Source organism: Hyperoodon ampullatus, assembly GCF_949752795.1.
Source record: "Hyperoodon ampullatus genome assembly, chromosome: 3".
Classification (NCBI taxonomy): Eukaryota; Metazoa; Chordata; class Mammalia; order Artiodactyla; family Ziphiidae; genus Hyperoodon; species Hyperoodon ampullatus.
This window is the reverse complement of record NC_136916.1, coordinates 81,566,726-81,592,592: the sequence shown is the minus strand read 5'-3', so window position 1 is coordinate 81,592,592 and position 25,867 is coordinate 81,566,726. Positions and strand designations below refer to the sequence as shown.

At 44.5% G+C, this 25,867-nt stretch overlaps 1 protein-coding gene across 2 annotated transcripts in view; it reads left to right on the top strand.

Annotated features, from left to right (window-relative positions):
• SLCO3A1 (solute carrier organic anion transporter family member 3A1) overlaps positions 1-25,867 on the top strand; it is a gene marked incomplete at its 3' end in the record, with an annotated part of 319,841 nt that overhangs the window by 64,126 nt on the left and 229,848 nt on the right. For both annotated transcript variants that reach the window (XM_079701025.1, XM_079701024.1), the window contains exon 2: positions 573-1,038. In XM_079701025.1, coding sequence (XP_079557151.1) covers positions 573-1,038 — 466 coding nt within the window. The remainder of the gene's footprint in view (positions 1-572; positions 1,039-25,867) is intronic.

Below are 25,867 nucleotides of genomic sequence, written 5' to 3'. Positions count from 1 at the left end.
TTCCAGAAGGAAGCGAAGAGCTAATGATTATCCTAATGAGCTAATCTAGCTTGTCCATTTTGCTCCCCTCCCAGGTTTTTGTTTCCTTGTGTTTTTATTTTATTCAATATGCTTTGCTAATAACCTCCTGGTAAAAAGCCCATGGACCCTATATCCTCCAGCATGGACTTCATAAATAAGCTGTAGTTGGGAGAGAGCCTGTGAAAGCTGTGGACTTCAGGACTTTCACAGGGCTCATGAGCCTTAAATGGTGGCGGCCGTGGGGATGCGGAGGTTGTTCTTATGCAGTGAGGCAGAATCTTTCAGAATGGAAACAGATGCCAAGGAAAACTTCTTCCCCGATGGAAGTGAATTCTTTAACCATTAAATTAGGGTCATCATACTAAGTAAACGGTTTTTGGACTCTTAAGGTTTAAATCACTTGGCACAGCTGGTAAAAACAAAACAAAACAAAACAAAAAACTGCGAGGCGGGAGGATCCGGGATGGGCAGGTGCGCTGCGCGATGGGAAGGGGGCCTCCCGGGTGGTTTCCATCAGCACTGGCGTTGAGATTGCAATTTGCACCCCACAGGTGAGCGTCCTTACCACCCTGGAGCGGAGGTTCAACCTCCAGAGCGCCGACGTGGGTGTGATCGCCAGCAGCTTCGAGATCGGGAACCTGGCGCTCATCCTCTTTGTGAGCTACTTCGGGGCGCGCGGGCACAGGCCACGCCTCATCGGCTGCGGAGGCATCGTCATGGCCCTGGGCGCGCTGCTGTCGGCGCTGCCCGAGTTCCTGACCCACCAGTACAAGTACGAGGCGGGCGAGATCCGCTGGGGTGCCGAGGGCCGCGATGTCTGTGCCGCCAACGGCTCGGGCGGGGACCAGGGGCCCGACCCGGACCTCATCTGCCGCAGCCGGACCGCCACCAACATGATGTACTTGCTGCTTATTGGGGCCCAGGTGCTCCTGGGCATCGGTGCTACCCCCGTGCAGCCCCTGGGCGTCTCCTACATCGACGACCACGTGCGGAGGAAGGACTCCTCGCTCTACATAGGTAAGGAGCTGCCCCAGAGCCAGGGGCGCTGTTCCCTTTTGGTTGATTCTGTGTCAGTAACCAGGGCATGTTAACAGCAGAAGGAAACGTGGGCCCCTGAAGTTTTAATTTTCCCGGAGCACTAGTTCTCAGACTTGGCTACACATCTCGGGTGTTTTGGAAAATGCTGATGTCGTTGCACCTCCAGAAATTACGGGGTAGTTGGTCTGGGGTGCATCCTGGGCATGTAGTTTTTAAAAAGTTCCCCAGGTGATTCCAATGTGCTGTGGAATTTGACCTCTGCTGTGCTAGAGCCTCAATAAACCTTGAGTGGGAAGCCATGGTCAGGGGAAGTTTTATGTTTATTTATCTGCCTTTTTGTGTGTGTTTGGACTTTGGGCTATTTGGCATTAGCCACCGGGGAATACTTGGGGATCTACACATTGGAAACCCTGTTTTTAATCATCAAAATGATCTCCTGGTCCTTGTCCTATTGAAGCTCAAAGAGAAAGGGGGTTGCATGCCCGGCATTTGGTATTATTCAAAGTTGGTAACTTTTCATAATTTTTTTTTTTTCTGTAACGGGGTATGCACTGGAACTGCATATTTGGGAAGAAATAAGGTACATGTGAACTTTGAAAAAATGTTTTGTGCTGTAATGATTTCTGCTATTTTGTACTGGAAGGATGGAAGCCATTTGCAGGTGTTGGGTTAAGAAACATCCAAGTGGTGAATTACATTTACAGCAAACGTGGCTCCTCAGTCACTGCTTCTAGGCACTGCTGCGTGGTCGTTTGTAGGGTGAGGGCTGGCCTGCCGAGCATCTCCATTTCTTGTTTACCAAGTTTAATTTTGCCTCCCACAAGCTGTTGGATTGTATGACATGACCCCAGTCACTGGGTGCTATGCTCTGAAAAAATTATATCCACCCACGGAAACTTTGTGCTTCCCCAAACTGTGTGCCTTGGAGTATAAAGTTAATTATAATATGAAGTTTAGGTTAAAATAGAATTTGATAAGAGTTTGTCAAAAAGCTTCCTATCTGCCAAGTTTCCACCGTACGCTGCCCAAGCTTTCTGAGACAGGAGGGTTCAGAACAGCTACACACCTGAATGCTAATTTTCCTCTGTGACTTTCTGTCCCAACTGTGGCATAGATGACTTTGTTGAATAAATAGCCCTCTGTGAACAGGCTCTAGGAAAGAAAGGTGGAGAATATGTATCTCCCCATCCAAGGGATGGAGCACCTGTGGACCTACCTATGGAACACAAAGAAGAGGAGAAGATTGCTCAGGCCGAAGATGGCTAGTCGCTTCTCCCTGTGGTTAGGGGTTTCCATAATTGTATGTGAAGGTGGACACAGTGGGGAGAGGGGTCTAAGGAAATCATTTACATTTTGATGCTTTTAAGGCTTCAGTGAAAGCCCCTCCTCGTGAGTCTGTTGCAGACCAGGACATGGGCCACATGGGCCACAGCATGTAGCCAAAACAGTCTCCGCAGGTCCATCTGGCCCATTGGTCTCTGACCTGACCGATATCACCCTAGGACCCTAGGATAGATATTTTTTGGTAGCAGTAACAGCAAGTAGATAAATCAGGGCACATGGAAGGAAATGGGGAGTGAAAAGCTGAGTTCTTGTCTCTGATGAGGAAATCAAGTAGAAAAATGTTTCCCCAGAATGCCTCCTGAAGTCACACCAGTGGTAAATCACCTCTGCTTGGGGGCCCCTGCCTGGAGCATCAGGCTCAGAGCCCTCTTCCAGAAGGCCGCCCTGATGAATTAGGCTGTGCTATTTCCTGGCACTGGATGGGGCCTGGTCTGTCGGTACAAAGCTTTAGGATGTGGACTCATTTTGGTTTTGTGGGAGGTGGAGGCTTGGGCCACAGGGCTGACCATACCAGGCACAGGCCCTTCTCTCTTTCTGAGACCTTGTTTCTGGGATTTACAGTGAGTCTTTGGTAGGAGGAAAGTCTCAACCAAATTTCTAATTGGGCATCCTTTTTCTTTATGATAGTTCAACATTCACAGGGTTGGGGGTGTCTTTTTGTGTGGTGTGTGGGCATCTTGGTGGCATCTGGCCAAATTCCAAAGCATGACAGTACAGGACTGTGGAGATGGCCTTCCTGAGTGCTTCTGAACTTGTTTCCTGGGTCTGTGCTTACAGGGAGCAACAGAGAGCAAGCTTTCTGCACAGATTGGCCTCGGTAGGGGGCCTTTTATTCCATGCATGGTTTGAATTCTCCAGGAATAATTTAAAAAGACCATGCATATGCAGAGCATAACTGGTTCAGTCATTTATTGTACAGGTCATAAAAAGTGTTTGTGATCATGAGACTGTTTTAGCATTTATCTCCTCTAATAGGGAGCTAGTTTCTGAAGCCACTTAATTTGGCTTCGGGAAGTATCTGGGGGAGCCTGCTGAATGGGATTGGTATGACTTATGGCCTCTTAACTCCCTGCAAGAGAAAGACAGTCTGAAGGGACTGGTGCTGGGACTGTGGGTGTTGATGGTATCCATTGGGGTGGAGTAGCATGTGTGCCCCTTGGTTCCAGCTCTTGCAGAGCTGGTAAGAGAGAGAGGCCCAGGGCTTCCCTGGTGGCGCAGTGGTTGAGAGTCCGCCTGCCGATGCAGGGGATGTGGGTTCGTGCCCCAGTCCGGGAGGATCCCACATGCTACAGAGCGGCTGGGCCCGTGAGCCATGACCGCTGAGCCTGCGCGTCCGGAGCCTATGCTCGGTAACAGGAGAGGCCACAACAGTGAGAGGCCCGCGTACTGCATAAACAAACAAACAAAAAGAGAGAGAGGCCCATAGCTAGCCATCTGATCATATGCCTGACATGTGAGTATAAACTGGAGATTGAAAGGTTTCTAAAATCTTGCACGTGTGAAGCACAGGTTGTTCACAGCTGCTCCTTTCCTGTGGGTGTAAGCAGGGAAGGGGATGATAACCATGCAGCGCCCTGGCCACAGGCCACTGGTGACAAGCCATGCCCCTGGGTCACCAGCTGGGTGCCTTCGGCACAACTATGGCCATGTCCTAGACCCCCTACAGCTGGGGGAAAGGGAAGCATCCCATATTAAATCAAGCTGATATTTCCACCCAAGTGACTATTTGCTTCAGCCTCTTGTGGCTGAGTCACTGCCAAACTCCTGGATTCCTTAATGGTCATTCACAAGGGGCTTCTCCTGCTGGCACTGTTCTCGGCCATTCCTGCCCAGCCTGGGGAGGGAGCCAGGGGAGCTCATTACCAGGGGACAAAACCCAATGAATGGGGACGCGGTTCTGCTGGCAGGCTTTTCAGGACCACACAATGTGGAGCCAAGCCTCACAGCGTGGCTGGACGGTGACCCGTGGGTGGCACGTGGCGTTCCTTCTTCCCAGAGAGACTGATGGAGCAGAGTGGCAGTGGGAACCGTTTGATATGGTGGCGTGAGTGGGGTCCACCAATCAACCCTCTGGGAATTACTCGTGCTGTTAACCCATGTTGTGACCTTCCATGAGCTCAGTTTTCTTAGCTGCCCTGTTTCTCTAAGTTCAAAGCACAGCCGGTTGTATTGTAGGCAAGAGTAAGTAGGCTAATGTAATGGACTCGCTGGGTCCTTTCATTAGATGCTATGGCAATTGGTTGGTGCCTTGTTTTGTCTTTTTTTTTTTTTTTTCCTTTGTGGAGGAAAAAGCTCCAAATGAGAGTGGTAAGGATTTTTTTAAAAAAATAACTTTATTTCTAGTTAAAAAGTATTACATGTTCACTGTTGACAACTTTGGAAGTATAGAAAAAGAATCACCTAAGAATAATTACCCTTAGCTTTATGGTTATATAAAATCCTTTTTTCTGCATCGGTATGCTTTTCTACACACACAAAAATTGTGTTTATAATAAATAACGTTTTGCTACTGTATTCCTCTCTTAATATTTCATGAACATTTCCCCATGTTACTAAATATTCTTCGATGATATTCTTTCTGCATATGAATATTCCCTTGTGGATCTATACTGTAATATTTAATGCCCTCTATCATTGGACATGGGTTTGTTTTTTCAATTTTACTGTTATAAGCGAAGCAGACAGGTGATCTGTGCTTCTGAAAGGTTAAGTAACTTGTCTAAGGTAATGAATGGGGCTGAGCCCTGGGTATGAGAGTGATGATTTTTCCAGGTACATCTGGGATCTGTGACAAGGCTGGGGTGGGTGGGGCTGGGTGCAGAGGGCTGGTGGATGCTCCAGGGGGTCAGGTGCAAGTAGGGGCATTCTGCAAGACAGCCTGAATTCTTTGGGAAATAGATATCAGAGGAGTCAGGAAGGTGAGAGGAGAGCCGTGTGTCTCAAATCCAAGGGGAGAGGTGCGATGGGAATGGAGAACAGGTGTGAAGGCAGAATAGAGAGTTGGGAGGAGAAAGAAGGGGGGGCTGGGCTAACAGTTCACGTCAGGGTTCTGGAAGGAGGTTGTGCCCCTGTTTCATGGTGCTTTAAGTAGAGATCAGCACAGATCAGAGCTGGTGGATTCCGTGTTCTGCTCACCTCTCACCAGAACTGTGGACAACATACCCTCACTTCGCTGTTCCTGTCATGTGGAATCATGATAGCCATTAGGAAGTTGCCCTTATGTTGTGTTGGAAATCTGTCTTCTTACAACTTTCCACACGCTGTCTCTGGTTCTGCCCTCTGGGTCCACTTTGAGAAACTGTGATCCCTTTTCCACGTTTGGTAACTCCACAGCTAGCTGAGCACCAGCCTCTCATGGGCAGGGAAGGTCACCTAAAATTTGACTCTTCTGTGCTGGGACCTCCGTTCCTTACTTGTTGCAGTTTCCTGCCAACTCAGCCACCGTTTCCCTCTTTACGAGGGATGCTAAGGCTGGAGGGCTTGTTACTAGGGGACAAAAACAGGTGAATGGGGCATGCCGGATTTGGGTACTGTATTGCTTTGCTAGGGCTGCCGTAACATAACACCACAGACTGAGTGACTTAAACAATGGAAATTTATTTTCTCACAGTTATGGAGGCTGGAAGTCCAAGATCAAGGTATCAGAGTTGGCTTCCTCTGCGGCCTCTTTCCTTGGCTTGCAGATGGTGCCTTCTCCTCATGTGTCTTCACATGGTCTTCCTTCTGTGTCCACGTGTCGCTGGGGTCTCTTTGTGTGTCCTAATTTCCTCCTCTTATGAGGACACCAGTCAGATTGGATTAGGGTCCACCCCTATGATCTTATTTAACCTCAACTACCTCTTTAAGGCCCTATTTCCAAATAAGTCACATGCTGAGGTACTGGGGGTTAGGGCTTATATATATGAATTTTGGGGGGGACATGATTCAGCCCATAAAAGGTACCAAGAGGACCAGTACCAAACAAGATGAGACTCCTGCCTCTTTTGTCCTAACTTTTCAATAAGGAACTTCATTGTCATGTTTGTTTGTTTTTTCCAAGTACTCAAGGAATTATTTGAGGATGTCATTTTTTAAAATGTTTTATTTTGGCACAATTATAGAATCACAAGTTGTTGCAAAATACAGGGAAGCTCCCTGTACCCCTCATCCATTTTCCCCCAATGGTAACATCTTACATCACTGTAGTACAGTATCAGAACCGGGCAATGGGGCTTCCCTGGTGGCACAGTGGTTAAGAGTCCGCCTGCCAATGCAGGGGACATGGGTTCGAGCCCTGGTCCAGGAAGATCCCACATGCCGTGGAGCAACTAAGCCCATGCGCCACAGCTACTGAGCCTGTGCTCTAGAGCCCACGAGCCACAACTACTGAAGCCCACGTGCCTACAGCCCACTCTCTGCAATAGGAGAAGCCACCACAGTGAGAAGCCCGTGCACCACAACAAAGAGTAGCCCCCGCTAGCCCTAACTAGAGAAAGCCTGTGTGAAGCAACAAAGACCCAATGCAGCCAAAAATAAATAAATAAACAAATAAAAACCAAAAAACAAACAAACAAACAAAAACAGGCGATGAACATGGGTACAATTCATGGGGTTTATTCAGGTTTTATCCATTGTATGTGCACTCATTTATGTGTTTCTGTGTGTGTATAGTTCTGTGCAGTTTTATTACATGTGGATGATGATGTTTTAAAAATGCAGAATGAGATCAAGGTGAAAGCAGATTGTGTTGAGTCGTGTGAGTGTTTGGCAGACAGATATACATGTGATACCAACACACAGGTGCATACACACACACGGGAATATATGGAGACAGAGAGGAGGCTGTAGGTAGAGCAGGGCCCAACTAGAAGAAGGGGATCTTTGAGGAGGGCTTCTGCCTTCCCCAGAATGGAATCCTCGCAGGGTACCCAAATACACAGAGCAATTCCTCCAAGTCGGGAGGCACATATATTAGACATGAATGTGTCACACTTTTCTTTGTTTATCACTTCTGTTGAAACCCAGTGGAGACCTCCACATTCCGGTCAATGATGCAAAGAGAATTATTCTCAGATTTCATCTGCCAAATGTTTGCTTAGCACAAAGGTCACTAATACCAGGCAGCAACCAAACAGAACTAAATTTCTCTTCAGAGCCCTGGGAGCCCAGAGTTATTTTGTTTCTGATGAGTTTTTATTTTAACTTGACATTGGGGAAAAATGTGTTTTAACTCTCCAAAGAGTATGGGTCGGGTATGGATCAAATACACTGTGACTGCAGTTCATCTGAAAAAATAATTAAAAAGCCATCCCTCGTGGGAGCAAACACAGCTCATTATATTCTTGCAACTTCATTGATATTGAAGTTTCCCTCGTTAATTTCTTCTTCTTCTTTTTTTTTTTTTTTTGTAAATAAATGAGGCTGTAAAATGTCAATTTGTTTTGTCTGGGTTCCAGTCCCTCTCCCCAGCGGCTGGTCACATGCCATTTTCAGTGTGTTTTAGCAACTTGCTAGGAGACGTGTGTGGCTCTTATCTGGCACTTCCATATTGCCCAGGCTGGTGGATGTTTCTTATTCATTTTCAGCCGCTCATAATTCATGGCCCTTGATTCATGAAATCACTGCTGTGCTCACTGCCTCGGTGACCTTGGGCGAGACTCTGAGCTTGGGCTCTGGAGTCTGACAGTTTTGAGATTCAAATCCTAGCTCCTCCACAGACCTGCACACCAGGATTTCGGACATGTTTTCAGTTGACCTGAGCCTGTTTCCTTATCAGTAAAATGAGCCTGGAATCTACCAAGCGAGGCTTTGCCTGGACATTAGGTATCACGTTGTGGTGGAGGTCAGTAAACGCTGTCCTTTTCATCTTTGTGGTCGTATCATCTCCATTTCCAAATGTAGAAACGGAGGCAGGAATAAGCGATTGACTTCTTTAAATACACGGGCAGGTCTTTTGACAAGAGTGGTTGGATCTTGATTTTCAGCCTGTGATGCAATCCGTCCAGTAGATCTAAGAAGAGCAACCTCTTCCATCCTGAATTAGATCAGCAGGGCTCTTATTTGCCTGCACACCCCTTCCTGCGGCTCATCTCAAAGTACAGAAAGTGCTAGAGCTGTCCCAAGCAGCAGGCGATCTGGTTTGTACTAAGTTGGAGGCACCCCACAGTATGGCCATTGCCCCAGTGGGATATATTTATTGGCTTTCTGGGTTCCAGCACATTGCTTCTTAATTTGCTTCTTAATATTAGTTCAGTTTTTGAAAGAATGTATTTTGTTTTAGTAAAATTGGGAAAAACAAAAACAATAAGAAAACAAATAATTTGTAAGCAGATACCTGTAGAAAATTATTGTCAATGTTTAGGTATATTTCATTCCAGCCTTTTTTGTTTGTATTTACTTTCACCTAGTTAAGACCATACTCTAGGTAAACCTGCTTTTTATCAATGATAAACCTTTTTGTGTATCATAAACAGTAAACATCATTTTAGATGACTACATACTATTTTGTCAATCTAGAAAATCTGGAATGAGTTCATTGGACATTTAGGTGATAGAGATTTTTGTGACTCTAGCCTCATCCACATTTACTAAAGCTCAGGTTAGTTTGGATAGATTCAGTGGGAGCTGGAAACCAGCCTGTTGGCTTTGCTGTGGCTTTTTCCAGAAGATAAATGAAGGGCGTGATGAAAAGAGGCTTTGGGCCGGGCTGTGAGCCTTTCAGCCCTCTCCCACATCTGCTCAGGGTAGCAGTCCTAAGTCCTGCCAGGGCTCAGCTAGCAAATGCGGAAAGCAGGCTTTGTAGAGGCTGGGAAACCAAAGGGCCTTGCCTTGTCCTCAGCCATTGTTGCCCTGTGGGAACTCAAAGTCAGTCTTGCCAGATCTTCTGATTTTTAAGAGAGACTGGAAATGCATATTTTTCAAGTGGAGTGAACTGCCTTCTCCTTGCAATTGTCTCCTAAACCCTCCGTGGCTCAATGATCACAGAAGCCAGCTTGAGCACATCAGTGCCTTGCTCTTTGCAGTTCTTTGCTCCAGACCATCAATTTCAGATGGCATTCGCCTTTTGAGTAGCAAATAAATTAAATAAGAAAGGAAAAAAGGAGGGAAGGAGAGCAGTTGCACATCATGAATGCCACAACCAGCATAAGCAGTGTTATCTGCTGTGATTCTGAATGATACGCATTTGCTTGGGGAAGGGGGTAGGGCTCTTTCCCAGACTCAGGACACAGTGGCAGAAATGAGTGGAGGACCACTGCTGAGCCGGCCTCCCAGTGTGCTGTCCTGACTGAGGCTGTGCTCCTGCCTCATAAAAATCGGAACTGCAGAATGGAAAAGAAAGGAAACCATTTCTCCCAGCTAAGCATGGGGGGGGTGCGCAGAGGAAGAAGAATCCTCCTGAGGGTTCCCTGAAGGGAGCATGGGAATGCAGAAACTGATACCATTTGGAGCTGATTGAGGCCTGTGGATATTTGCTGCGTGTGAGAGAGCATCTTTGCTCAGGGGTTTTAGAACACAACATCATAATGTGTGACAGGAAGAAAGACCAGAGGCCCAGGCTGACCTAGAGAAGATTCGTGGGGAAGGTGAAGATACACGTGAGGGAATTTTCCTTCCGTAAGCTCCTCTAAGTCTACTGTTCATTACTTCTTTACTACCAGCCCTTTACTGCACCTGACTAGTGAAAGCACACCCATTCTATTTTTCTTTTCAACTGTAATGCAAGTATTATGCTTAAATGAAAGATTTTGAGGTATTTTCCTGAATAGCATGCAACCTTTTTTTCTTCAGTTGTTTCTAGACTGTTTATTTCTCCTTTCTTACAATAGTATTGGCTTCACTTCCTTTTTTCCTTTCGCCCACAAGAAGCTTTCTGTGAGAGCAGACACCATGAAGGGCTTGGTTTCTGTAGAGGATTGTGACTTGCTATTGTTAGATTAGGGATTACCATAGGTGAATGTCCTTCCTCTTCCATGGGAAGTGAGTTCTTCATTGCTAGAGAATTCTTTACTGTTAAAATGCCTCACATAACAGTCTTTTTTGTGGATATTTGTTTTTGTCTGTCCAGAACCTCATTGTTTTCATTGGGAAACTGCCTCTTCCCATCCCAGGTGGTTCTTGTGGGCTGCAGAGATGATCATGTGGTCCAGGCATGGCCAATCATGACACAGAGGAAGGCTGTGGTCTGCAATGAATGGCCCAAGGAGTGAGACAACCAGAGTCCGCCATGAGGTTTGAAAAATGGACTGGAGGGCTGGGGCAGGGAGAGAGAGATCCCCTTCTCTTCTAGGACTGCTAGCTCTAACACCTCTGAATGCCCACAGATTCCAGTGACCATCTTTGTTTTCACATGCAATAAACTTGATCTAGGAATGAAGACAGCAAAGGAAAGCAGACCAAGGGGAAAGAGAGGGCAAGAGGGCTCCCTGGATCCAGCTATGCCTGAAGCTTGCATCCCAATTAGCATTCCCCTTAGAATCCCCTTGAGCACATAAGTTATCCTTTCCAGCATTTGCAGTTCAAATGTTGTGGATTAGGATCCTGCCTAATGAGGCTTAAATGTCCAGTCATGTCATGTCAGAGTTGGACTGGATTGCTTTCCTCTTGAGCTTTGACCAGGCACCTTCCAACAAGGATGAGTGTTTCTGTCCGCATGTAAGGCAGGTGTCCAATGGTCAAAACACTAGCTTGTTCATAATATCAAGGTATTCTAAAGGACTAATCAACTCATGGCCCTATATAGCCAATAAAAGGATTAGGTCGAAAGTTCTGGTTCATTTCTTCATTTCTTTATTTCATAGACTTTTAAGATGAAGGATAGGGACCCAGAGGCCAAAAGTAATGCCTCCTCCACTTTCTTCCTACCCACCTACCCACCCCAAAAAAACAAGTCAAAGTATTTAAAAATAAATAGGCTTTGTGCAGGAACAGTAAGTGTTTAGTAACAAATTTCTTATGTGGGCAGGAGAGTGGTGAGCATGTGAAACTTATTCAGTGGTGCTGTTTATTGAATGGAAAAAACATAACCAACCCTGGCTTCTTTACGTGGTTGCGCTCGCCAAAGCTACCTTTACTCCCTCTAACGGCTTCAGTGTCAGGAATGAATAAGCTAAATGAATATGTTCCAACCCCAGCTCGGCTTTCCCATTTCATTTTTGCCAAGCTGTGTATGTGTGGTGTATGTGTGGCGTGTGTGCATGCATGTGTTTATTTTTGCCCACATACAGATAAACTCTGAAGATACTAAAGCATTAGGTGGCTCATGGAAACTCATAAAAACTTTCTTTTATTGCTTTTTAATTTAAAAAAATTTTATTTTATATTCGAGTATAGTTTATTAACAGTGTTGTGTTAGTTTTAGTTGTACAGCAGAGTAATTCAGTTATACATTTACATGTATCTCTTCTTTTTCAAAGTATTTTCCCATTTAGGTTATTACAGAGTATTGAGCAGAGTTTCCTGTGCTATACATAGGTCCTTGTTGATTATCTATTTGAGACACTCATAGAAACTTAGGTGTAGTCTTGAGCGCTGGGCTTCGTGAATCTGCCTGGAGAATGTCAAGAGAAATTGAGGGCTTCTTAACTGGGCTACTTGAAGCTAAAGGTTTTTGGATATGCTTTAGGGGGAGGGGTCCACAACCTTTTCAGGTTGTAATGGAGATGTGTGTACACTCTTGTGGGGAAGCTTTCACTGGATTCTCAAAGAGGTTCATGACCCCAAAAAAGTTAAAACCACTGAAAGTCCTTATGTTGAGCAGACCCTGATGACAGGAGACTTGGGGTGAGATAAACCAAGATAGTCGAGGTGATACACTGTATGGTGTGACAGGTGGCATTTGGGGACTGGAATGCTGCTCACTGCTCAGCCCTCAACTTGCTCTGCTCCCTGGGGCGACACTGTACCCACAACAGGAAGCATTGGAGCATCGCTTAGGCAACTGTGGGTAAGAAGTCAGAATGTGTTCCAGTGGCACTGGAGACACCCTCTCAGCCCTCGTCCTCCTGTGCTGCTGCCCCCTCCACCCCACCCCCCTAAAAAGTTCCTTGGCGGCTGAAATTTTCCATCCCTACTTTCAGCCTAACCGCGGGTGTTTTGGGTAATATTCAGCAAATTTTTTGTGCTGATTTGAACTGATGCACAGATAGGAAAATCAAGACCTTTTTTTTTTTTTTGCTCTAAAAGCAAAAACATTTTAAAAATGCACTTGGATCATTAATAGAGTCTGAACTCTCAAAGTCAAAACTTTCCATGTGTTGTTACTAAGAAAAATTCTCTTGAGGCAATTAAAAGCAAAACAAACAAATAGGCAGAAAGTTGTGAGGGGCCCAAAAAAATCATGTGAGAGTGCCGAATCCAAAAAAAAATTTTTTTAAATACAAATGAATGTATTTACAAAACAGAAAAAGACTCACAATAGAAAACAAACTGGTTACGAAAGGGGAAAAGGGAGGGGAGGGATAAGGTAGGAGGTTGCGATTAACATATACACACTACTCTATATAAAATAGACAACCAACAAGGGCCTACTGTCTAGCACAGGGAACTATACTCAATATTTTGTAATAACCTATAAGGGAAAAGAATCTGCAAAAGAATGTATATGTGTATAACCGAATCACTGTGCTGTGCACTAGAAACTAACATGATATTGTGAATCAAGTATACTTCAATAAAAAGAATCATCTGAGGTAGAAGGGGGCTTGGGAGTTGAACTCATCCTAATCTCTCTCCAAGGCGACATGCTTTTCCCCCTTTCTCTCTAATGTTCTAAGCATGTGATGCAAATGGATGTGATTTCCCACTGCTTCCCTTTTCTGGGCAAGACATTATTACCATAAGCACATTCACAGCTGCCCACCTGCCTTGTGGGTTGTTAATGGAGTTTACAAAGGGAATTTGGATTCCCAGCAAGGGGCCTCATTAACACAGCAAGGATCTAATAGATTCTAAAATTGTGTATGGACACTCAGAACCTTTGGAAACCCAGTGGTGTCTATTCTTAGATCTAAGTCATTTCACCTGCCCTGGGCTCAGTCTGTACATTTCCATCACGGGGAAAGAACCTTGTCTTGATCGAGTCAGATCAACTGTATTGGCTTAAGTTAAACATTAATGCCTGTGATTCAGGGGCTAAAGACAAGATTCAAAAGCCATCAGGCAGTATAAAGGACAAAATGTCTCCCACACTGGTGCTTTAATTTTATTCTTTTTAAATACCGCCTTGTTACTAGCCATGAGCAAGTGTTTAATTTTAGGATCCCTTGTTGTCACCAAGAAAATTCAACAGCTGTCTGCTTATTTAGACAAGTGTGTTAAGCACCCATGGGTTTGAATAATGACCATAGTAACACAATACACTAACTCTCATTGATGGAGTCTCTGTTGTATGACAGACAGGAAATGGGAGCCTTACATGTGGTTGCCCTTGCTTCCAACTACTAGAGCCCAGAGAGATAGGGGTTGTTATTCTCAGTGTATAGATGAGGAGACTGAGGCCGAGGGAGGTTAAGCAGCTTGTCCAGGGTCATACAGCTAGCAGGTGGCAAGGCCTGGATTATAATCCTGGTCTCCATTACCCCATATCTTTCCCACCATATGCTCCCCTCCCCTGTCCTTAGACACTATGGTGCCCCACCAGGGTAATATAGGACCCCAACTGTGCTATGCTAAGTATTAAAAATGGCTTAACCCAACTACCAAATTCTTTCTGTCTTTCTCGCTCTCTTTGTTTTGTATACAAAATACCGAGAGCTGTGGGTTATTTTAGCAGTAAAGTATGAAATGGTGATTAGTTTCCAGGCCAGGAGAGGTCTGATGGATGCAGGCTGCTCAGGGCCTGGCTTCCCAGTGGGAGTTTTTAAAACTCTCGTCAGATAAAGCTTTCTTCCCACCCAAAAACCCCAGTGACTTGTTTTCACAATCTCCCTGTAGTAGAGTGAGAGAAACACACTCACCAGACTGTTTTGTTTACATTGGAGACCTAGCAGCATTTAATTGGTGTACATTCATCCCTGTTATGCAACTTGGACTTGAGTTGTTTTCACTCCCAGGCTCGGCTCAGCTGACTTGCTTTTCCGTGTAAGTCAGGGAGTGACTTTAGAACCTACTAGGCCACAGCTGGGACAAAACTGGTGAGAAGGTAGGATAAGAAAGATTTCATGGATCAGGGATGAACACAGGTGAAAGAAAAAGAACAAATACAGATCAAGTTACAAGAAGGTCATTCCCAGGGCCTTTCATCCTGGGAAAATAATCAGCCTCCACAATTGTTCAGCCCAGTGGGGTTCTGAAGAACTTCAAGAATAGAACATCTATGGAAATGAACTGCGTTAGCAGGAGAAGTTAGTTACAGGATGGGTCAGAGAGCGGTGGAGCCCTCCTTTAGCCACCGTGGGGGACATGATGTCCAAGTAGCTGAACACTCTTCCCTGTACAGGCAGACCTCAGAGATATTGCGGGTTCCATTCCAGGCCACTGCAATAAGGCAAATATCGTGATAACATGAGCTACAAGAATTTTTTGGTTTCCCAACGCATATGAAAGTTATGTTTACGCTATACTGTGGTCTATTAAGTGTGCAATAGCATTATGTTTAAAAAAACTGTATATACCTTAATAAAAAATATTTTAGTGCTGAAGAATGCTAGCCATCATCTGAGTCTTCAGCAAGGCATAATCTTTTTGCTGGTGAAGGGTTTGAAATATCGCAAGAATTATCCAAACATGACAGAGACATGAAGTGAGCAAATGCTATTGGAAAAATGGCTCCGATAGGCTTGCTTGATGCAGGGTTGCCACCTTGAATTTGTAAAAAATGAAACATCTGCAAAGTGCAATAAAGCAAAGTACAATAAAATGAGGTCTTCAGGCCTCACTTTACTGAGATCTTGTTGGTGGCCTGTAGACAAATGACTATTTTTTACTGGACTACCTGGCGGGAGTAGAGAGAGGGTTCAGAGGGCAGAAACCTGGTGTGAGTGACCAAGTGTTCAATCTAGGAATCAATTAGGAATAAAGTTGGAAAGCTGGGCAAGTGAGTTCCTCCAGATCAGGACTCCAGCTCCATATTTCTAGCTTTTTTTTTTAATTAAAAGTTTTAATTGTGGTAAAAGAAAGTCATAACATAAAATTTACCATAATAACCATTTTTAAATGTGCTGTTCAGTAGTATTAAGTATACTCACATTGTCGTCCAACAGATCTCTGAAACTCTTTGATCTTGCAAAACTGAAACTCCGTATCCATTAAACAACTCCCAGCCTCTGGCAACTACCCTACTATTGATACTTTCTGTCTTTATGGGTTTGACTATTCTAGTTACCTCATATAAGTGGAATCATGTGATATTTGTCTCTTCGTGACTGACATTTCACTTAGGATGATTTCCTCGAGGTTCATCCATGTTATAGCAGGTGTCAGAATTTCCTTTTTAAAGGCTGAATCATGTCCCTTTGTATGCATAGACCACATTTGGTTTAACCGTTCATTCCTTGATAGACATTTGGATTGCTTCTACTTCTTGGCTATTATGAGTAATGCTGCTGTGAACATCTGTGTGCAACCTGTTTCTGGCTTGTTAAATGACATCTACTTGGGTGTCAGGCTCAGCTTAAGGCCAAAATTCAACTCCTTAATTTCCTCCCAAGTTTGCTTTGTCATCGACTTACCATGTTCTTTCCCTCCCAACCCCTGCATTTAAAAGCGACCTCCTCTTACTGGTCATGACTCCTGAAGATCCCTTTTGTCTGGCTCCCAGTTCCCTCTACATTCGCTGCCCCAGCGACTCTCAGCCCTTCTCACCTGGACAATTATGTCTACTTCTTTTGAGTCTCACTGGGTCCAATCTGGCATATCTCCAAATGGTCTCCATGGTGCTGCTGCTCCAAAGCACGTTCTGTACGAACCTGGAGAGATGTGTATTTTTCTGGAGGCTTTGTTACAAAAGTTCCAAGCCATCTGCATGGAATTTAATTGGATTTTCTTACATTCCCAGGGAATAATAACAATATGCTTATATGTATTAATATAATGCGTGTGTCTAAGATAATAGTACTGTAATTTTTGAGATACTTAAAATAATTTGACTGCTTTTTCACAAGTAGAGACATGTTTAATTCAACTGTCTACATTTTATTCACACACTCATTGATTTAACAAACGTTGGTTGAGAACTTACCATGCGTCAGTCAAGGTGCTGGGGATCCACGGAGGAATCAGTCCCAGTCCCAGTCTGTAAGAGTAGTGATAACATCGGCAAACATTTATGTGCACTTTCTGTGTGCCAGAGACTGGTGAAGCTCTTTAGTATATTATCTGGTGTGATTCCCAAAATAATCTTTTAAATTTCACTGTCTGCATTTTATGGGAGGAAATCAGGACACAGATTGAGTAACACGCCCAATAAGAGACCACGTGGAGATTTGAGCCCCGGGGGTTCTTTCTCCAAGGAAAGTGTTCCCAGCAAACTCTATCAGCAACTGTCATGAAAAGCAAGAGCTTGAAAGATAGGGCAGAATGAAACACCAGACTAATAGGAACCTGCACCCACAGTTGTATATGTGGAGTAGGGAAATACTGACCAGATGTGCTCAGGAATATTTTACAAGCATGAGTAATGACTCAGTGCCTTGCAGAAAGGCAGACTATCTTCCCAACTGTGGCTGCTGTTAGAGCCTTGCCTGTTCTCAAAGCAAGGACTTGTGTAAACTCTGTGTCTCATAGGTGTCAAATGCTGTTCCCTGATGTGATGCATTATCCAGGAAAGGAAATAACATGACAAAGCCTCTCACCCAGACTCAGAAAGGAAGGTGCTGTCTGAACTGGCTCTCTGGATGTCTGGGAGAAACAGTTTCGGAACTTGGTAGTGTTTACAGCTGGGCAGGTGGTGTTGACTTCCTATGAATCACGGAGGCCAGCCCAAGAGGGACCGCCTAGCCCTGTGTGTGTGTGTGTGTGTGAGAGGTGATGAAGGGAGAAAGTGGAGATTGTTATTCATCACACCAAAGACAAAGCATGTTCTTTTATGGAATCATTTCACTCCTGTTGGAGATGACCAAGCAAATAGTCCATGAGCATTAAACTTTTGAAGTCAGGTTGGAAGATTAGTCTCCACAGCTTACCGTCTGCAGTGGTGAGGACTTAGAAAGCTGTGGGTGGTAGGCAGCTCCACTGGGAGAGTGCCCACCATATGCTGGGCCCTGAGCTCAGCGTTGCCCTTATATTCTTCATTGTATCTTAGTCATGACCATTTTACAGCATAGGAAACTGAGGCTCAGCAGAATGAAGTATCTTGTCCAAAGTCATATCTCTTGGTAAGTGAGTGATAAGATTTGAGCATAATATCTACTGATTGTGTCTGACCCCACAATTGAGATTTTATAGAATAACTGATTTTTTTTTTTTATTATGGGAAATTTGAGTCATATCTAAAAGTAGAAAGGATAGTTGAGGTACTTCCCTGGTGGTCCAGTGGTTAAGACTCCAGGCTTCCAATGCAGGGGGCCGGATTCAGTCCCTGGTCGGGGAACTAAGATCCCACGTGCAGAGTGGCCAAAAAAAACCCCCCAAAATAGTTAACTGAACCTGTGTGCCCATAGCCCAATCATTATCAACACATGACCTTTCTTGTTTCATCTGTATGTACCTCTACCCAGTCTCCTCTCTCCTTGATTATCTCAGATATATTGCTTCAGAAATTTTCAGATGTATCATTTGGGGGGCAACTATTTAGTATTTATTTCTAAAAGATAAGACCTCTTTAAAAGCATAATCACAATATCATTGTCATGCCTTAAGAATTAATAACAGTTTCTTAATATCAACAAATACTACTCAGTGTTCAAATTTCTGCAGTTGTCTCAGATAAAAATGTTTAATCAGATCCCCAAAGCTCTATGCTTTGCAGTTAGTTGCCTTGTCTCTTAAGTATCTTTTAAATCTAGAGGTTTTTCTCTCTTTCTTCCTACCAGATAAAGAAACTGGATCATTTCTCCTGCAGTTTTATACAATCTGGGTGATTCTTTTTAACATGTTCTTCTGTCTCCTACTAGCATTTCTTGTAAGTTTGTTGTTAGAGCTAGAGGATTGAGCAGATTCAGGTTATTTTCTTTCTTTCTTTCTTTCTTTCTTTCTTTCTTTCTTTCTTTCTTTCTTTCTTTATTTATTTTGGCCATAAAACACTTCTAGGTGGTGATGTGTACTTTTCCATTATAAGACACATGGTGTCTGGCCCTCTCTTTCTATGGTGTTGACAGCCATTTTTGATCATGGCCTTGATAGTGGTAACATTCAAATTCTAGCATTCCTTCTTCATTTATTACTTCTATTAAGAGAATGTTCCTTATTTCAACTATTTTATTATCCTGAGGTAGTACTGGAATAAGAAAAGCAGGAACTCTTTGAGTTCCCGGACCCAGTTCCAATGTGTGCATGTGGAGCCTTCCCCACACCAACAAGCAGTTCTGGTGTCCAAGAAATCAACTCAATTCTGACTCTGTCTACCCGGAGATAGAATCAGATTCCACAGGTAAAGGGCTCAGTCCCTCAAGACCTCCCTCCATTTCAGATGTCATTTGCACCTTTGCTTCTGACTGAAGCGTATAAATCATAGGTTCCTATGACCCCCTCCTTGGTTCCATTAATTTGCTAGAATGGCTCACAGAACTCAGGAAAACCCATTTACTCAACTAGATTACCTATTTATTTGACAAGGATATTAAAGGATATGAATCAATAGCCAGAAGAAGAGACACATAGGGCGAGTTTTGAACAGAGGAGCTTGGGGCCCAGTACAGTGGCACACGGAAACATTATGGTTCCCCAACGTAGGAGCTCTCTGAAAAAGGGACCAAAAAGTTGTCCTTTTGGGCTTTTATGGAGGCTTCGTTACATAGTCATAATTGACTAAATCATTTGCCAGTGGCACTGATTCAACCTCAAGCCCCTCTCCCCTCCCCAGAAATGGGGGGTGGGAGGGGTGGGACTGAAAGTTTCAACCTTCTAATCACGTATCACATGGTTGGTTCTCCTGGCAACCAGTCCCACCTGGGGTGGGATGAGTAGTCACCTTCATTAACATAAACCCAATTGTGATGGAAAGGACTTGTTATGAATAACAAGACACCCATTTCACCTTTGTGGAATATGTATTTCTTATAATATCAGAATGATTATCAAAAATAATTTAAGATTTTTTTTTCTAGTTCTTTTTGTCCTTAAGGTATATCCTATTAGGGATATATAGTTATATTACTGTGTTTAAAAATCATTAAAATGGGGCTTCCCTGGTGGCGCAGTGGTTGAGAGTCCGCCTGCCGATGCAGGGCACACGAGTTCGTGCCCCGGTCTGGGAGGATCCCACATGCCATGGAGCGGCTGGGCCCGTGAGCCATGGCCGCTGAGCCTGCGCGTCCGGAGCCTGTGCTCCGCAAGGGGAGAGGCCACAACAGTGAGAGGCCCGTGTAACAAAAAAAAAAAAAAAAAAAAAAAATCATTAAAATGGCTTCTCTCTGTGTGGTTAGGACTTTAATTCAATGAGCAGTTAAACTTATTCCATGTTGCTTTTGATTTTTATAGATTACTTCTTAAAATATGTTTTTATAATTATGTAAACTAGATGGTTTCAAAGTCAAATCTACAAAACAGGAATATTCTGAGAATTCTAACTTCTGAAACCAGTCACTTCTATCTATACCTTCCCTCACCTTCAAGGTAGCCATTTTTTTTTTGTTTTAGGTTTTTATTTTTCTGTATTAAAAATGTAACCAAATACACTTATATGTTAATATCTCCTTTTTCTTGAATAAAATGTAACTATTCTATACATTTTCTCCACCTGACTTTACTTGACAATATATGCTGTAAATAAAGGAACATTGCATTATATGAAGGCTTAGGATGATTAGCATTATGTAGAGGCATAGAATCATTGAATTTTGAGAGCTGGTGGTAATAATAGCAAATACTCACATGGTGTTTACTCTGTGCTATGCGCTGTTCTAAATGCTTAACATAAATTCACTCAGTAATTCTCATGATAATCATCCTCTGGGGTATGTACTATTATTGTCCCCATTCTACAGATGAAGAAACTGAGGCACAGGGAGGTGAGTTAGGTAACTTGCCCAAAGTCTCAGAGCTGGTGGGTGGCAGATTTGAATGTGGGTGTCTGCTCTCATATACCATCTTTTGCTTTAGAATTGCCAGAGTCTGTTTTTTTGGTTATTTCTGAGTGAGGAAGCTCTAACTCCTGGGCAGTTAACAGTCCAACTGCCCATGTGCCCTGCCCCTAGATTTATTACTTTTTCAAATGGTCACTAGCTTGCCTTGAGCTCCTTGTCGAGCCTAGAATTTGGTTCTAAAAACTTAGCCTGTTACTTCATGGATGCTCAGAAGACATGAGATGCCTGGGTCAGAGATAAAGGATTTATTACTCCTGGCACAATAATCAGCATGTTGTGACTGTTTCCTTGCCCTTGTCAGTGCCACTGGGGTGATTTGGAGGGCCAGATGGATGGATTTCTGCTCCTGAAGTGAGTTGTGTTACAGGAGATGAACACTGCATTTAGGGAATCCACTGCTTTTCTAGCAAGCAGTAATAAAATAAGCAAGCCTATTTTTTGTCTTAGGGGGAGAAGTTTTCTACTTCATCAAGGTTGCTTGCTGAGAAATGGCTGGGTAATAAATGGCCTTGCCTTCTTCTCACAAATGGAAGATGTGTAGGAGCATAGAGTCATCAAGGGCTGCTTCTCTCAATACTTCTTTGTACCTGTCTTATTGGCTTTAGAATATAGAGTCAAGTGGGTACCCCATGCCATTTCTTTGATAAACTACGGCTTTTTAAGACATTTGCCAATATTCCATGACATAGTAACTCCAGGTTTTATAGTTACCAGATTCTAACTATAGTAGAAAACAAAAAACCAAAAATCCAGTGAGATCCCTTTTGAAGGCCACCCTGAACAAATTATCAACACTCGCCACATTGCAGACCTGTGGCTTTTCTTTTTTATTTGTAACCGTTAACATTTTGAAACCAGTCAGAGGGATGAAGTTAACAAGCATTGATCAGCTTCATTCCTACATAATAGGAGGTTTCTTTTTTATTTCCTTTTCTTTTTCCTGGTTGAATTTCTTTTCAATGTTGAGCCCAGTTTTTCTTGGTTTTTATGATTCTGTAAATTACTGCTCTGCCTAGGACCCTGATTATAACTTCACCTGTTCATAGTAACACATTGAGCTTTGAGTGAGGCAGCCCTTTCCAGCACGTTGGCATCCTCAGTGAATTTCCTGATTGGGTTGCTTATATCAGGTAAGGAACATTAAGAGTCCAAGCCTTGTACGTGTGAGGGAGAGAAGGAGCCTTGTGAGTTAGGAGAGGAAAAGGCAACATAATGAAGTTTTTGCTAGTGTGTTATCATCTCTGATCCACTGAGGGAAACTGGGAGCCTGGGGTCAGAGTCCTGGAGAGAGAATGTAAAAAAACAGGTCCTGGGTTGCTGGGGGGGAAGGTGAGGCCAGTGAGGGTGAAGGTCATTCTTGCCCCACAGTAACCCTTAACCTTCACATCAGCCCACCGCTATGAGCTATGAGGATGGATGCTATTCAACCAGCCCGATTATTGAGTCTGCTATGTGAGATGTGCATAAGCCTTAGCCTCTTCTCTCATGAACTTTAATGAAAGGCAGTTGACTCTGGGGGCTGAAGGAAGGGCGATTTTGGGGGAGTTGCTGGTGGGGGGGAGAGCGAGAGGGCTTATCACTTCCTTCCAGGTGTTGCCAAGGGAGTGTTACACCTGACTGTGCACAGGGCGTGTTACTGAATGGCGGTCAGTGCCTGTACGTAGCCTCCCTGTTAGGAGCTTTTATACTTCTTGTTGGAAGGATCTTTTATTTAACCAGGCTCCGTGGGACCTTTCAGGACCTTCAAACTGTTTCAGGTCACAATTAGCCTTGGGAACAGAAGAGGAAATAGAAAGCTAATTATTAAAGTTTTCACAGGTCTGAATGGAGAGAATAAATCCCTGTTATTTAGCAAACCACCGAGCAAGGAATGCACGTGGGTTAGTGATTGCACTGCCAGCACTCGGTCCTGCCTCCTTATTGCTTCCTAGCTCTGTGACTCAGTTTCCTGCTAGGTCCAATGGGAACAATAATGCCATTTCTCTTATTAGTGATGTTGTGATGATTCTGGGAAGTGACATGAAAACGTTCCATTCCTAGCAGGTGGTAAGTGCTCAGTGTGTTATTAAGTGGAGGCCAGAATGTCAGCACAAGCCCAATCTCCCGATCTTTACATGGCTTCTAGGTTTAAGCTGTAGTAGATTTTTTTTTCTAAATAAGGCCTGCAGCTGCACTGTCCAGTATGGCACCCACTAGCCACATGTGGCTATTTAGATAAATTCAAGCCAACTAAAATTGAAAATGCAATTGTTCAGTTGCACTGGTTGAATTTCAAGATGCAAGAGCCACTCATGGCTCTTGGCTCCTGTTTTAGAAAGTATAGGGTATTGAACGTTTCTGTTCTTGCAGCAAGTTCTTTCAGACAGCTGTGGTCTGGAGGGTTTAAAACCTGAGGGATTTGATGACATTATAATGACTCGTTAATCTTGGAACTTTTTTCCTGATACCAATTCCCTTTCTATGCCCTTTTCTACAAATAGAGAAGAATGTATGTAGCGCTGATATGGGACTGTACAGGCTATTTCAATGACTGCTGGAATAACAGAGCCCTTGCAGATAAAGTTGAGGAGGAGGGAGTTTCTCCAAGGTGAAGGCTGGGGCTGCCCTGACAGGTGGCTGAGGGCCACTAAGTGCCTTTCAGCCCCACAGCCCCTGCCAGTGGTCACAGAAGCTGCGTTTCCCCCTTTCGCTGCAGTCCCCAAGATGTTCTCAAGTTCTCATATTCCATTCTGTTTCCCTCATAGGCACCCTGTGTCCCAATTTGTGTCCCTAAAATAAGGTCACTGTGATTATGGGACACCAAAGGCCTTTCATTCATTTGCTGAGTATAGGTAATTAATATTGTCCGGGGATTCTGTTCCCAGAATCCTCGAAGAAAGAAAGGCAGTCCTGGAAGGGGCCGGAGAGTCAGGACACCTGTGTCTCCCTTTTCCTTTGGGTGTCATCTCCGTGAGAAGGGTATGAGCTGAATTTCGTAGCTAAATAACCAGCTGCCATCCCAGCTGATGATGTAAAAGGAAACCACCCACTTGCCTTAAGATGTGTTTCTGCATATGAGCTCTTGAGGGCTCATTAGTGATGGTGTTAATAAGGACTCCTGTGCTCTGCTGTCATCTCTCTGCCTTTCCTAGGAGCATGAAGAAAGCGCTCTCTAGGGCCTTTGGGGAGCACGGGCCAGAGCTAGGAGCTATGACTGCTCCCTGCCCTTGGAGCAAGTAGGGTCTCTGGGGAGGCAGCCTAGTGGAAGGGGGTTTCCGAGCCGCATTGTTAAGAAGAGGAGAGAAGCTGGTAAATTTGGGGAAAGGGAAGAAGGGAAGGGGGCATTCAGGAAGAACAGATTGTGCAAAGTTTTAAATTGAGACAATGAATAACTTATTAGAACGATTCCATCACTTCCAAGTTATGCAGTCTTGGGTAAGTTACTTGACCTCGGTTTTCACATCTGTAAAATGGGAGTGGGAGTTGTAACAGTACCCACCTCGTTGGGCTGTTCTGAGGATTAGTGAGTTAATACTTGTGAGACATTCAGAGTATCACCTGGCTCAGAGTAAGCACTCAATGAAAATTAGCTGTCATCATAATTATCTTTCTCCCTCTTCCTAGGATTTTTATTATTATTAAAAGTGAAATAGGGGGCTTCCCTGGTGGTGCAGTGGTTGAGAGTCCGCCTGCTGATGCAGGGGACACGGGTTCGTGCCCCGGTCCAGGAAGATCCCACATGCCGCGGAGTGGCTGGACCCATGAGCCATGGCCACTGAGCCTGTGCGTCCGGAGCCTGTGCTCCGCAATGGTAGAGGCCACAACAGTGAGAGGCCCGTGTACCGCAAAAAAAAAAAAAAAAAGAAAAAAAAAGTGAAATAGGCTTTGGTGTTGAATTTAGATGCCAGCTTTGCCACTGACCCTGTGCAAGCCACTGCAGCTTTCTGAGCTTAAACTTATTCATCATTAAAATGGGGAGAATACTATCTGTGTTACGGGACTTCTTGTGAAATTTAAATGAAGTATTGTTTATAAAATGCTAGAACATGGCCAGGAATATAGAAGGGCCTCAATAATCTTACTTTTCTCCTGTCCTTCTCTTCACAGCCAACTTTCCCAGTAGTCACTGGGTAACCCATTTATTCGAAAAGTGATAGGATGAAATGGCATTTGAGTAAAATTAATCCAGCAGCTGTGTGTAGGATGGATTAGCTCATGTGCAACACTGCGGCTTAAATAGAAAAAATATGGCTTTTTAGTATCTAGGTGTTTGTGTCATAGTTACAAGATGGTTTTCTTTATGCTTACAATGGCTCTTTCTATGTGCCAAGCTGCTCTAGATGTTTGACATATATTTACTGATTTAACCCTTAAGACAACCATAAGAAGTAGCACTATCGTTCCCATTTTACAGGTAAGGAAACTGAGGCCCAGAGAGGTTAACTGGCCCACAATCATCCAGCTAGTATGTGGTGGTGCAGGGGTTTGCACCCAGGCCCCCAGACCCCAGAATCTAACCCCCCAGCCTCAGGGGTTGGCAATTCTAGATTCGGTCGGGGACTGCATTTTACATTTAGCAATTTTACAATTAGGAGCCACAGAGGCGTAGATGAGAGGGTTAGTGCAGAAAGAAAGCATAGTTAGGTCACCAGTAGCTTTTAGCCTTGTCTGGGGCAGTTGGGCAAAGAGGGCAGGCTTGGAGGTTTTCTAAACTTAGGCTGTGATGCTGCTCCCCCTCCGGGCTAAACCTTGCCCTGAGGCTTGCCCTTCTCCCTCAAGTGCCTTGGGCATCTCGGAGGGGAGTGTGGCCCTGCAGCAGGACTCTCCACCTCCCAGCTTTGCTGGCTGCACGGTTTCCCCCACAGCTCTGCAGAGGGCCAGGCTTCCCATTCCCCCCGCACCCCCCGCAGTTCTCTGGCTCCAGCCAGGCCTGGGGAAGGCGGCGGATACTGGCAGCCACTGTCTGTTGCCCTCCTGCCAGCTCCGTACCTCTTGATGGAGCCTTTCGTGGACCTGCATGTGTGTGAGCTGGCAGAACCAGATGAGGTGCCAGGCTGCTGATCCTTCTCCCTGCACCCAGCATTCTAACCTAGACCTTGTACTCCTTCTCCTCTTGGCCTCCTCCTTGCTTCCTCCATCCGTCCTACACACCTCTGCCTGGGACGTCGTCCCTGCTGTAAAAGCGTCAGCAGCCCCAGCAACCCACAGGGTGCTGTCCCGGAACCTTGCCAGCCTGCTGCTAATGTGTTACTCACAGCCAGTGATGACTGAGCCCTCCCCGGGGGCCAGGCACTGGTCTAAGCACAGAGAGGTCAAGTCATTTGCTC